The sequence below is a fragment of the Erythrolamprus reginae genome, unplaced genomic scaffold (genome assembly GCF_031021105.1).
Source record: "Erythrolamprus reginae isolate rEryReg1 unplaced genomic scaffold, rEryReg1.hap1 H_22, whole genome shotgun sequence".
Lineage (NCBI taxonomy): Eukaryota > Metazoa > Chordata > Lepidosauria > Squamata > Dipsadidae > Erythrolamprus > Erythrolamprus reginae.
Window position 1 is genome coordinate 280890 of NW_027248476.1, and position 13136 is coordinate 294025.

Genomic DNA, 13136 nt, shown 5'->3' on the forward strand with positions numbered 1-13136 from the left:
AAACATTGCTTGGTTCTGATAAATTTTGTACCACAAATCTTATTGTTTTAATTAAATGACAGCCAACATGTTTTACACACATACCACACACACATGCATAAGATCCACGGGGTTCATCCTTTTTTAATCACATCACATTACTGTATACTGTATTTATTGTGTTTTGTGAACCAGGTTAATTTTAGTCTATTCAACAAAACATGGTTAAGTAACACAAGCTTATTATGTTTTTTTAATTCTTCCCTACCTTCAGCTTTATCCATCTTTTGTTTGCAATATATTATATAATTTATCTAACAATATAGCAAACTGAAGACTTTCTAACCAGTGAAAGACTGCAAAAAATTTACTACCACACTGTGGGCGTGGCTTATTTTGTGGGTGTAGCTTGCTGGCCATGTGACCAGGCGGGAGTGGCTTGATGATCATGTGACCAGGGGGTGGCTTAAGGGTCATGTGACTGGCTTAAAGGTGGCGAACTTGACGTCACTCATGTTAAGGCTTTGGGTTAGGTTTAGGGTGCCTGGCATCTCCTCGTCTCAAAGAGATACAATTTCTCTTACTATTACTGAACATCCAAAATATACTATTTAATTTTATGTATATATGCCATATGTGTACATACTTATTACACACAGGCACACAAAAATATACATTATCTATTATATAAAGTCTATATACACACATGCACACACAGCTCTTCTAAAATTATACACATTCAATCTCATTTATTATGATAGGAAAAACATACCCAAAGCCCAGAAGGGAAAAAAGAAAAAAAAAATCAATTTTTTTCTACCAGTTCTGCATATCTGACCAAATTTTTTATAGTGGCTCTGCATACATGTAGGAGCCCATCACTGCTTCCAATAGATAACAGTATATTTTGCTCTGAGAATAGACCTTTTGACGTACAGTATGTCTAATAAACAATCAAATGAGTTGCTTTACTATTTTTAAGTATATATGGAAAATCCTTTTATCAGATTCATAAATGGTCAAGAGTTTATTACAGATAATGGTTGTATTGATAATTTTGGTGTTTGATTCTTTGCCTCACTCTATAGTGTAGAGCTATTCCCCCAGCTTTAACTAATATTGAATTTTAGTTATCTGACACAAGCTCAACAACTACACATTTTAATAGCTTTGTATAGTTATATATATTTCTCTAGGAACACACTTTACCATTTACAATATCACTTGCGATTTTAGCTATACAGGTACATTTTTCTGACAGAGTACACAAAACAAACCCCATGCAAATTAAATTCTTTGTAAGTTGGATTTCCACTTGTTCACGGAGCCTAATAACTTCCAATTCAAATGGCTTTCAGAAAACTTTCTTAAAATTCTTGTCAAGCTCCTATGTCCCATCTCCTTTCTTGATAATAAGAGCAATAATGGCCACCATTTAATCTGTTTTCAGATTGATCCATGTGTGAGAAAATTGAGGTCAAGAGGGGCCTGGCAGTTAATGAGATTTTTACATTTTAAAGAAACTATGGTCACAACTAGGAGCCATATTTGGCTTGAAGTTGTTAAGCCTTTTCAGTTCAGATTGTGAAACTGGTGTGAGACCAGGTTCCTCTGACCGAGTTTCACATAAGACTTTAAAGTGAGCAATTTATATATCACTGGGTGTGATATATAAATTGTTAACAAACCTGTTATCATGTGTCAAAATAGTGGGAGACTTTTACCTTGAGCTACAGAAAAGAGCTATTACCATTATTTCAGATGTGAGACCAACATACATCTGGAGAGGCCAGATAGAGATAAATGTTGGGAAAAGTTCACTATGAAGCCCTGAAATATACCAATTTTTCAACTGGCCAAAATAATAAAAGGCGCCAAATATTATCTTTGATTTTTTTCTGGGACTTAATGGAAACTTATAAAACTAAACTAAAACTAAGCATTCTCCAATAAATCTTTGGTTTCATTGTATTGATGCAATTATTAGCCTTTACAATTTATCCAGAATTGCTACAATGAAACAAAACGGTAAAAATACTGGAAAGAGTAGCACACTTAATACAATCTGTTTGTAATTCTTTCTCTTTCTGTTGGTTCACTGTTACTGTGTAGATAAGACTTTATTCATACCCTGGGGAAACAGAACAGAAGGTTTGAAGGGTGGAGTGGCAATGTCCCAAACAAAAGAAATGATTTGCCCTCAGAAATGGTGACTGAAAGTTGAGGAAGCTGGCAGAGAAGGTAGATAGGATATCATGTAGGGAAACATCACCGATTTAAGTGGAAAAACAAATGAGGACAATTTGCATTACAATTCATATCATGTGAATTTTACAACGTCAATAAATTGGTAGCAAACCTATATTTAAAATTATTTTAAAAGCATTTTTTGGTGTGTGTGTGTGTGTGTGTGATTACATTTTCTTAAAAGCCCAGGTGGTCCTTATACTCCATTTTCTCTATCAATATGTGGCCACATAAATCTATTTAGCTTCTCCCAGAATAACACAATAATTATGGGATCTTAGACAGTCTGTCCTCGAGGGCAACAGATGGCATCATTTGGAATCTCACCAAGAGAATTTTATTCTCAAATGGAATTTATTAAACTTGGATAATATCCCTCCAGGCATTATTTATTTTGAGTAGATTATGCCAGAGAGTGATTACAATATAGTTACATGATGACACAACATTTAGAGGGGAAATATCTGATACATTGAATTCTTTCTTTATTGTCTCCTTTTTACAGTAGACTAGTGGTTTATACTTGAACCAATGTGCTTACCTGTATCTTTAGTCTAAGATTTCTATAGTAGCATTGACATATGGGGTGGTTATACAGTATATAGTAATTGAAAACCGAGATTACACATTCTAAAATCAGGCTTGTAATTTGTTCATTTTATTGTAAAGAGAAATGAAAACCATTTGAAAACAATTTTATATGCATGTGTGTATATAAATAATCCGAAGCTTTTAGTATTTGCCATCTTCTCTATTTAATACATTTTGGGGTTCATAGTTTTTGATTCAGCATAGGAAAAAAACCACTGATATTCTAGGGGAAGCAGATAATTATTCAAAATATTTTATCTTCAAATATGGGCCTTTTATTTGCTTCAGCAAAATTTACAAGCCTGCAGCAGATGCATAATCTGCAAGAAATTACCGTAAATCCCTATAAATATTGTTAAGTATGTTGCCTGCCGCCATGGTTTTCTTGGTATTGTAGCCTGATCTGCCCTCTCTTTTGTCTTCTAGTCAACCTTCTCCATTTTTTTGGGCCCTGACTAAAGATCAGCTTTTTAATGAAATATACTTGAATGGCACATTGGTTTTGATTTATAACCTGCTTGTCAAAACATTGAAATTACTGTTGATATAAAGACGAAAGTGCCTGCGGAGAGGAAAATTATCTGCAAAGAGTTTAGCCATGTGGATTGAGAAACCCATTTTTCAATTTTCCATCATTGTAAAATTAATTTAAAGGTTTTAATATAATGTATTTATTATATTGTACCTGCTGTGCTGTTGGTAGTTTAGTTTTAGCATCCTATGATATCCCTGAAATGAATGAAATTTTTATGTTGATGTAAATTGCCATTCAACATAACATATGGATTATAACCATCATGCACTTTGCATTAAAAAAAAGCTTCTTAGCAAATAGAAAATGAAATTCTGTTGCAATTATTAATATATTAAAATAACTTTTCAGTATTTTAAAATACTCTTAAGCAAAATGTTTGGAATGTTTTTTATATGTGAATGCAACAAATGCATGAAAAGCCTTCCATTACAACTGCACCAAATAATCAACATACGGTAGTGTAATTGTGGGCAGAGTTGACACAACAGTTGGTGAATTTCAAAATGATTTGTAATGATAGAGACACTATATTGAGTACTAAACTGGCTGTGGTGGTTTCAAGTTGAGCCCCTATTTATATTGTTTGGGGCGGGGAAAGAACTTTAATGAAAATAGCATAGAATTCCTACTTTTAGAATAGTAGCCTTATTTTGGCATGAGATGAAATAACTTTACAGAAAGCAGAAGTCCTTCCCCCATTTTCACTTGTGTCCTGATTGGAAGGCTTGGTGTGTCACTCCAGCTAAGCTTTATTTTTAAACCTAGTCAAATAGTACTTTGTGGACACAAGCTCACTGTACAAACTGTTCTTCCTGGCAAAGGTCTTGTAGTGGCTAAAGTGAGGAATCAGAAAATGGCTAAGAAAGAAGAATTCTACTACGGAATAAATGGTAAATCTTTTTTTCCCCTTTGCCTTTACAGTAATAAGTAACTTGAGAATTTTTTTTGTGGTAAAAGCTGGCATTAAACTCTTTGAAGATCACTTTCTCTGATCTCTCACAGTATTTAAGATGTACTAAAAAAAAACCAGCAGAATTTTAGAGCTGTATGTATGTAATTATTTCCAAATTACAATTTTTTGTTGCTTGAATTAGCAGTGCTGTTATGATTCATTTGAATTTATATTTATCTTTGTTCATGTAATTATGTTTTGCTACTGTGTTTTAATTTTCAGTTAGGTTAAAGAAGAAGTTGTCTTTTTGGTTGTAATCATGTTTATTATGGAGTGCTAAATATTGATTCATACTTAAAGTAGCTAAACATATAAAGGAATTAAACCAATGTGTTTTCGAAGCAATTAACAATCATAAAAGTTATGATAACTATGAACATAACCCTAACAATAGAATAAAGTTAAAGACAGTGTTTTCAACATACAAATTATTAACAAAATTGAATACTTGCAAAAAGAAATATTAAAAAGAGCATGTTGCACTTCTTTCCATGTGTTATCCGCCATTCACCAGGACTGGCGTTAGCATATAGCATGGAAAAAGTGGATGGAATGTTGAGAGAGAGCTAATTTGCATATTGGTATGTAAATCAGTTTTTGGCAGTTGGAAGATAGAATTCTTAGATATTCATATGCTGACTGTTGATGAATCTGCATCATAGAGAGCAAATGTATAGAGAAATATAGTCATACTGTCGAGTTGTTTATTTGCGTAAATATGAAACCAGTTCAATGAGAAAAGAAGAAATAAAAACATAAGTTTTATATTGGAGTCATTGTATTGTGTACTCCAATATACATTGTGTACTCTAATACAGTGATTTTCGACCTTTTTTGAGCCGCGGCACATTTTTTACATTTACAAAATCCTGGGGCACACCACCAACTAAAATTACACAAAATGACACTCTAACGCAGTACATATTATACATATAGTTAATAATATCGTTTCTAAATGTATTTATATTCACTTAGTGTGAAACTTGGGCCTGTTTCAATGAACACAAAAGGGATATCCTGGCAGGAATGGTAGTTTGGGGACCATAGTTCCCTCTAAGCTGAGCAGTGAGCAATTGCTCACTTAAAAATCATCATCAACTCAGAGTTTTTCAAACCTGCCCAGAGGCTGAGAGGGAGAGAGTGAGAGGGAAAGAGTGCCACCCAGTCCTGAAGGGACTGCCGCTCAGACACTATACTTTTCCGCCCACCCCCCAAAAAAATTAGAGGGAACACTGTTGGGGACCCATATTTAATTTCCCCACGGCACACCTGACCATGTCTCACGGCACACTGGTTGAAAAACACTGCTCTAATATATATTGAAGCATGGTTCTGCTATGAGGAATCTCTGCTGTATGAAGTGAAGAATAACAGAAATCCAACAGGTGGGTTCCAACTTACTTTACTGCTGGTTCACTCCCTCCTGGATTGTGTGGGCATACGCTTTGCTCAGTAACATGCCCAGCACATGCCCAGTTAAAAAAATCCAAAAGCAAAAAAGATGGCAACTGGAAAAAAAAAAGGAGGCCGCATGCACAGTACTGGAACTCAGCTTCTATGCATGCTCAGAAGGAAACAAATAAATCAATTTTTTAAAAAATGATGGCGGTGGCCACAGATTGGCACTGACTAACCAGTAGGCTGCTAACAGTTTGGTTGAGCTGGTCTGAACTGGGAGGAACCCACCCCTGATACATACATACATACGACACAAATATCAACATTGCTATTATTGCAGCATTATGCAGAAAAAAAGGAGAAATATAGAAACATAGAAGACTGACGGCAGAAAAAGACCTCATGGTCCATCTAGTCTGCCCTTATACTATTTCCTGTATTTTATCTTACAATGGATGTATGTTTATCCCAGGCATGTTTAAATTCAGTTACTGTGGATTTACCAACCATGTCTGCTGGAAGTTTGTTCCAAGGATCTACTACTCTTTCAGTGAAATAATATTTTCTCACGTTGCTTTTGATCTTTCCCCCAACTAACTTCAGATTGTGTCCCCTTGTTCTTGTGTTCACTTTCCTATTAAAAACACTTCCCTCCTGAACCTTATTTAACCCTTTAACATATTTAAATGTTTTGATCATGTCCCCCCTTTTCCTTCTGTCCTCCAGACTATACAGATTGAGTTCATTAAGTCTTTCCTGATATGTTTTATGCTTAAGACCTTCCACCATTCTTGTAGCCCGTCTTTGGACCCGTTCTGATTTTAATATATAAAATAAATCAAGTTTTGACTTGACATGGGTTTTAAAATAGATTTTACTGAAGTGAAAAAAATATGTATATAACTGTGACAATTTACCTAGGCTTTACATGGTTGGGCTAATGGAAGGAAAGATCTGCATTTATCTCTCAAAGCCTAGATATATTTTTCCTATGAGTTGCATAATTGGTTAGTCATGACTTTGTTTGGGATGCAGACAAACATCCCAAAGTATTTGACAGGACTCTTATATGAAAAAAAACCCTATTTGAAACCTAGAATTTGTTTTGAAAATGATCCTTGCTTTGATTCTTAATTTTTTAAATTCTTAATTCTTAATTTATGTTTGCCTTTGATGCATGGTTGTATCAAAGAGTCGGGGCAGAATTTAGAATAACAATTATCCTTAGAAGACAGATGCCAGTCCCACTTTTACATATCCATATAGATTTAATAATGTACTTTTTCTGACATTATGGAAAAGTATTCATGTGTAAAATACATTTACATGTGCTAAGTAATTACAATTTTACGCAATTGTCTTAATTGGGTACACAATTGCCTTAAAATTGTGTAGAGTTCTGATAATGAAATTTTTAATCCAACTGGAGAAAGGTAGTACAGTAATTGGAGGATCTGACGATCAGTTCATCTGCTTTTCAATATTTTAATTATTGTTTGGATGAAAAGAGGGAAAGAATGTTTATTAGATTTGCAAATTTATTAAATTTGCAAAGACAGAAATAACATTCCCAAAACTGGATAGATTGGAGAAAAAGCTAAAACTAATAGTAACAGGGATACATAAACAGTTGTTCACTTAAGACATGAAAAAGACATGGACGGGTATAGGATATGGAATAGTAGGCTTAGTAATGTAATATCAAACAGAGTATGTGTGCTGTGGCTACAAAAAGCACAAGTGTAATTTTAGTTTACATCCACACAGGTATAATTTTTAAACCACCGAAAGTGTTCATTCCATTCTCTTTTTTTAACAAACTCCACCTTGAATTCTCTGTCCAGTTCTAAGCACCGTACTTTAATAAAAATTCAGAAAAATTGGAAGAAGTTGAGAGAAGGACAATGAGGATAAGCAGAGGACTTGTCTTTCATTTGAAGAAAGATTATAGGATCTCTGGGTATGTTTAACCTGAAGAAAAGAAGACAATATGATAGTAGTCTTCAAATAACTAGAAGAGTGTTACATGAAAGGAGATTCATAGCCTGTTATCTTTTCTTGAAAAATACAGGATCGAGTAATGCATGAGTTAAGAGAAAGGAGAATTCCAGCTCAATGTTAGAAAAACTTACAAATCACAGTTCAGCTAGGGCATAAAAAATGTGATGGACTTCAAGTATACTTGAAGGAGTTCTAACATTACTTATTGATTATACCTTACATTTATCTCCTGAGCCTAGATTTGATATGAATAATTTCTATATGACAGCATGAAATGTATTCTACTGTTTGATCGCATAGATATTTTCCAAAACTATTTTTTTATATTAGTAGTGAAATGTATTTCTGATGGGTACTGCAGTGGAAAAGAATGTATTTGTTGCAATGTAAACAGAAACAAATCAGCTTTCTTCATTTACAGAACAGGGCGTGTATTTGTAAGGTTTTAAGATATTATGGTTGTGGCCAAAGTCTGAATTTAGTTAATGAATAGTATTCATAATATCTTCCAGGAAGGAAAGTTCACAAAGCATGCAATACTTGTACATAGTTATTGCAAAGTTAACCATGATTATTGAGAATCTAGCATACTTTCATGGAAACAAGTATATGTTTCAGAAAAAAAAATGATGAAAGCATGTCTTTTAGCAAATACTAATTGAAAACCCATGCTTCATTTTTATGGATATTGGTTTGATAGGTATATTATTAAGTTGAATTACATCAGGGATTAGGCCTAATAAATTGCTACTGAATTCTCAGTATCATAACATCAGCAAGTCACAAAAATTTAAGGATATCTTATAGAAAATTATGATATTTAAATGGAATCAGGAAGATCTTTACAATATTTTGTTGTCTAAAACAAATCAAATTAGAACAGTTTATTTTGGGTTTTTTTCCTTTAGACAATGCAAATACATTTTTTGGCTAGGAAGTTATTTATGTATGAAACATCCTTGTTAAATATGATGATGAATGTTTGAAAACTACATTGCATTTACAGCATTTTAAAAATCTGTAATTCTACATTTTGAATTCAGAATAGAGCAGGGCTAGGTTGCTTGGTATCTCCAAATATTTTGAATTACTGTACATCTCCCAGGATTCCTTACCAGTATCTATACTAGCTGAAGAGCAAAATATCTTAAGGACAACAAGTTCCCTATCTCATTTAACAATAAAATCTTCTAAAACTAATGGCACTAAGTTAGAAATAACGGGGGGGGGGGGGGGGGAGAATAGTGCAATATAGTCAATATACTAGAATTACATAATAGAGGTTTAACCTCAAGCACGACTATATTGACAAGATGTTACTGTGCTTTCATCTGACAAGGACTCAAAATTAAATCATTTACTTTATATGGAGAAAAAGTAAGCTAAACTGATGGCTCAAAGAACTGAGTGACTTCAGATTTGTCTTGGTTTCTGTACTTCATCTCAAGTACAGAAAGCTGTTTTTCCATTATGAAACTAACTGCTGTTTTCATAACGATTGTATCATTGTGGCATTCCCAGCAATTTGGAAATGCACACCACCAGACATAGAATTGTTGTATATAATAAAATAATATAAAAAAAAGATATTGTTATATTTTTGGGTTTTTAAAAAATTTACATATTCTGAATAATAACGAGAAGCAAAAGTAATAAATACTTTAATTTATCTGTCTTTAATCTGCTGTAGAAGATTTAAAAATTGCTGAAAAGATGCTACCACAATGTGCTGAAATTATGAGCCAATTGTAGATCAACTGACTTAGCCTAAACATTTTTCCTCCTTTAGACTTTTTAGTATGAAGTATAAAAAAAAGCCCTACTGCTTAGTATAGATATTTTCAATGTAGTGAAGTAAACATCACATCTGAACAAAGTACCTATTAATCTGAACATTTCCCTACTTGGAGTTTTCCAGTATTAATGCCAACATGGTACATAGTACACAGTAACTTACTATGCTTGGAGATTCTTAAAATAGTTTGTGAGGCCATTGGCTTTCTTTTTTTAAAAAGGATCATTCTGCCCTGAAAATATAGTACTAATAATAAAACAACTTTTAAAACATTGATTTTTATCATTCCTAAAGGCTGATTTAAGGATAAATTTATTTTTATTTCTGAATTTTCTGATGGGAATTTGTCTAAACAGACAACCCAGTAGAAACATACTATGTGAACTCATTCAGTTATAGTTGTGGCCAAAATCAGTATTTATCCTATTATCCAATTATCCTATTTAATTTATGAAAATTAATTAATCCTGTTTAAATGTTTTGCTGCAAAATATTTCCAGCAATGAAAACTGCTGTAAAAATATGTTAGTTTATGAACAAAACACTCTTCTCAACATTAGGTGGGTTCGTGCAAGAATTATTGAGACAATATAGTAACTTTCAACCCATCATCTAATTGACCTTAGAATAACCTGCAACAGATTTATTTTCTGAAACACCTGCAAATCTAGAAAATATAACTACAAACACTACCTCACTTCCCAAATGTACTGACCACTGATTACTTTTACATTGTGACTGGTTTCTATTCACAATAACCTCAGATGATGTAATTGTCTATTGTTCAATTCTCTGACTCTGGCATATTGGCGTGTCAGACATGTTTCGCACTAAAATGACTTAACAAAATTGGGGGGGGGATCCCAAGTAAGGGAATCTCAACCAGAAGGTATATAGACATGGCAGGGAAGAATATGATAGGAAGAGAACTAATACTTGTTATCACCCCTAATTCACAGGTCAAAAACTGCTCAAATGTAGGAGAAATAATTTTCAGTTCTTCCTAGATAAAGATTATTTCCCTTTGCCTACAGACAGAGAGCTAGCAGCCATGTTAGCCCAGATGGGAAAGAGTGTGTGCATGTGTGTTTATATGTGTTTATATGTGTTTATGTATATATGCATGTGTGTTGTTTGTATGTGTATGTATATATGGTATAAAAGTCAAGATGGCTGTCATGCCATAAAATCAAAGCCTTGCTCCATTTTACATGCATTTTGGATTTAAAAGGAATGGACTTCAACTGCATAGCAACATTTGTGCTTTTTTCCCTTTTAAATCCTCCTCTTGATTCAGGCACACAAACCAAATTCCAGTTGCTAACTCCATATTTCCATGTTGTAAATGGCATTTTTGACCCACAGCATAGTTCCCTCTAAGCTGAGCAGTGAGCCATCGCTCACTTAAAAATAATCATCAACTCAGAGTTTTCCAAACCTGCCCAGAAGCTGAGAGGGAAAGAGTGAGAGGGAAGGAGAGAGAGAGGAAGAGAGGAAGAGAGAGAAACAGATAGAAAAAAGAGAGGAAGAAAAAGAGAAAGAAAAAGAATGGGAGTAAGGAAGAGAGAAAGAAAATCAAAATCTAGTTTGAAACTAGCTCAACTATTTAAGTGGCATTTTGATATTGATAGAGTTGCCCTATTATGAGCTCACTGTTATAGACACACAGTACAGTATTTTATTTTGAAATTCTCTGAGGCAAAACAGGGTGGGTTTTTTATTTATTTCTTTGTTTATTTGTTTATTTATTTATTTATTATTTCTGTGCCGCCCAGTCCCGAAGGGACTGCTGCTCAGACACTATACTTTTCTGCCCACCCCCCAAAAAAATTACAGGGAACACTGACCCACAGTATTAATTTTAAATGTTGTCATTGATCAGTATAAGCACAATTATTTGACACATTGAAGCAGATCTGAAATTAGATACTATAATATTTGTGCTTATTTATTTGTAACCTTCCTTTGTTGTTTTTACAAATTACTGAAGGCAACAAACATACCTAATACTCAGTAAAGGGCTACCAAAATCTTTACTACCACACTATGGGCATGTCTTATGCAGGACGTCCTGCATTTGCTTTCAACATCTTTCAGTGCAAATTGGATGCTCTGGGGTAGAGCTCCATTTTTTGCTACCCCACTGCGTTCCCCCACATCTGGGCAGTGGCCCGCCCCTGCTAATACTCCTTCCTTGTCCTATTTTCCCTGGAAAAACTACTCTGTCAAGTGGATTAGGCTGAGACTGAGTGGCTGACCCAAGATCACTCAGCTGACTTCTCCGTACTGAAGGAGTGGGTCCAGCAGTCACGTGGGTTGCTCCTGTCCAATCCGTTGGAACTGAGCCTAGTATTAAAAAAGACTGCTGGATCCGCCCCTTCCCCAGAATTCGCTCAGTTCGCATCCTCGGATGTGTGTGAATGCTCGTTCCTCTCGATAAAACACCTTCCCTTCGATCTCTCTTCTATAGCAAGTAAGAATTTTCCATTATTTAGCTTGCCGGCAGTGGATTTTACTCAGCCCTACAGGGCTTTGAGTTGGGGGAGAAGTTAGCGGCTCAGCCATTCGCGGTTTTTCCCTCCGTGCTGTAGCCGCGGCTGGTCTGGTATTTTCGGCCTTGGAGGTCCTGCCGGGGGCAAGCTTGATTTATTTGACTATAATTAAGGGCTAATTACCTCCCGCGGTGTGGGACTTGATTTGTCTCCCGGGCTTAGTTTCTCCTATTGCAATTAACGGAGCGTTTATTTGGCGCCAAGGCTCTGACGCCCAGTAAGTTGCACTTTCGGTTTTGCCCTAAGAGGTCGGCCATTAGTGCCTCCAGCCCGCCACCTGACCCTGGAGTCGTCGCTTTGAGTTCCCTCGGGCCTATTCTCCACAGAAGTGGCCTCCAACCAGTGTGCCTTGGTTTTTCTTAAAGTTAAGTTAGCGAGGCCTGCCACGCTGCACTTAGGGACAAGAACTCTTGGTATCGTCCGGATTGCCCCTTAAGGCGCAGCAGCTCCTGGGCCTAGGAGCAGGGTCACTTATCCTCTTGGGAATTCCACAAAAATAATTCTTCTCCCCCCTATTTTCTTGGCTCAAGCCTCGTCTTCTGTAATTTGCTCAGACTATGGCTTCCCTTCCCAAGAGAGGCACTACCAAAGGTCCCAAAGAGGTTAGGCCTACTGGTAATTCTTCTGAGGTTCCCCAGGCCTCTTCCTCCTCTTCCTCAGGCTCCCATTCCTTAGCCAAGCCCACTAGGGCTGAGAAGAGAAGGGACCTAGCCCTACAAAAAATACATGATAAATCAGCCAAACGTTTTAAGGTGCAGGCCCAAGTGCATATCAACCCTACCCCTCCGGAGGCCTCTAACCTGCCTCCCTCTGGGGTGCCTGTGCTATCCCTGGATGAGCCAAACCTAAATCCACCCCAACCTAACCTATGGGGTTTAGGTCCAGAGGAGCCAGATATTACCGAGGATTCCCCCCAGCCAGAACCTGCTCAGGGCCTCAGGGATCCTCCGGCTTTTCCGGCTGATATTTCTTCCTTACCACCGGACTCCTCTCAGGAAGAGGATGAGGACGTGGATGCAGAAGAGGATGATGACCCCTTTCAGCGTCTTTCGGAAGACGAGGAATCTCAGATTAAGATTCCAGCCC

At 35.8% G+C, this 13136-nt stretch overlaps 1 protein-coding gene across 4 annotated transcripts in view; it reads left to right on the forward strand.

Moving 5' to 3' along the window:
• LOC139155486 (choline transporter-like protein 5) overlaps positions 1 to 13136 on the forward strand; it is a 208151-nt gene that overhangs the window by 92914 nt on the left and 102101 nt on the right. The window contains exon 1 of one of the 4 annotated variants that reach the window (XM_070730634.1): positions 4140 to 4242. The exons of the other annotated variants lie outside the window; for them this stretch is intronic. Within the exon in view, the coding sequence (XP_070586735.1) occupies positions 4206 to 4242 (37 nt within the window). The 5' untranslated portion in view covers positions 4140 to 4205. Of the gene's footprint in view, positions 1 to 4139; positions 4243 to 13136 lie in introns of those variants that run through there. 4 annotated transcript variants of the gene reach the window in all.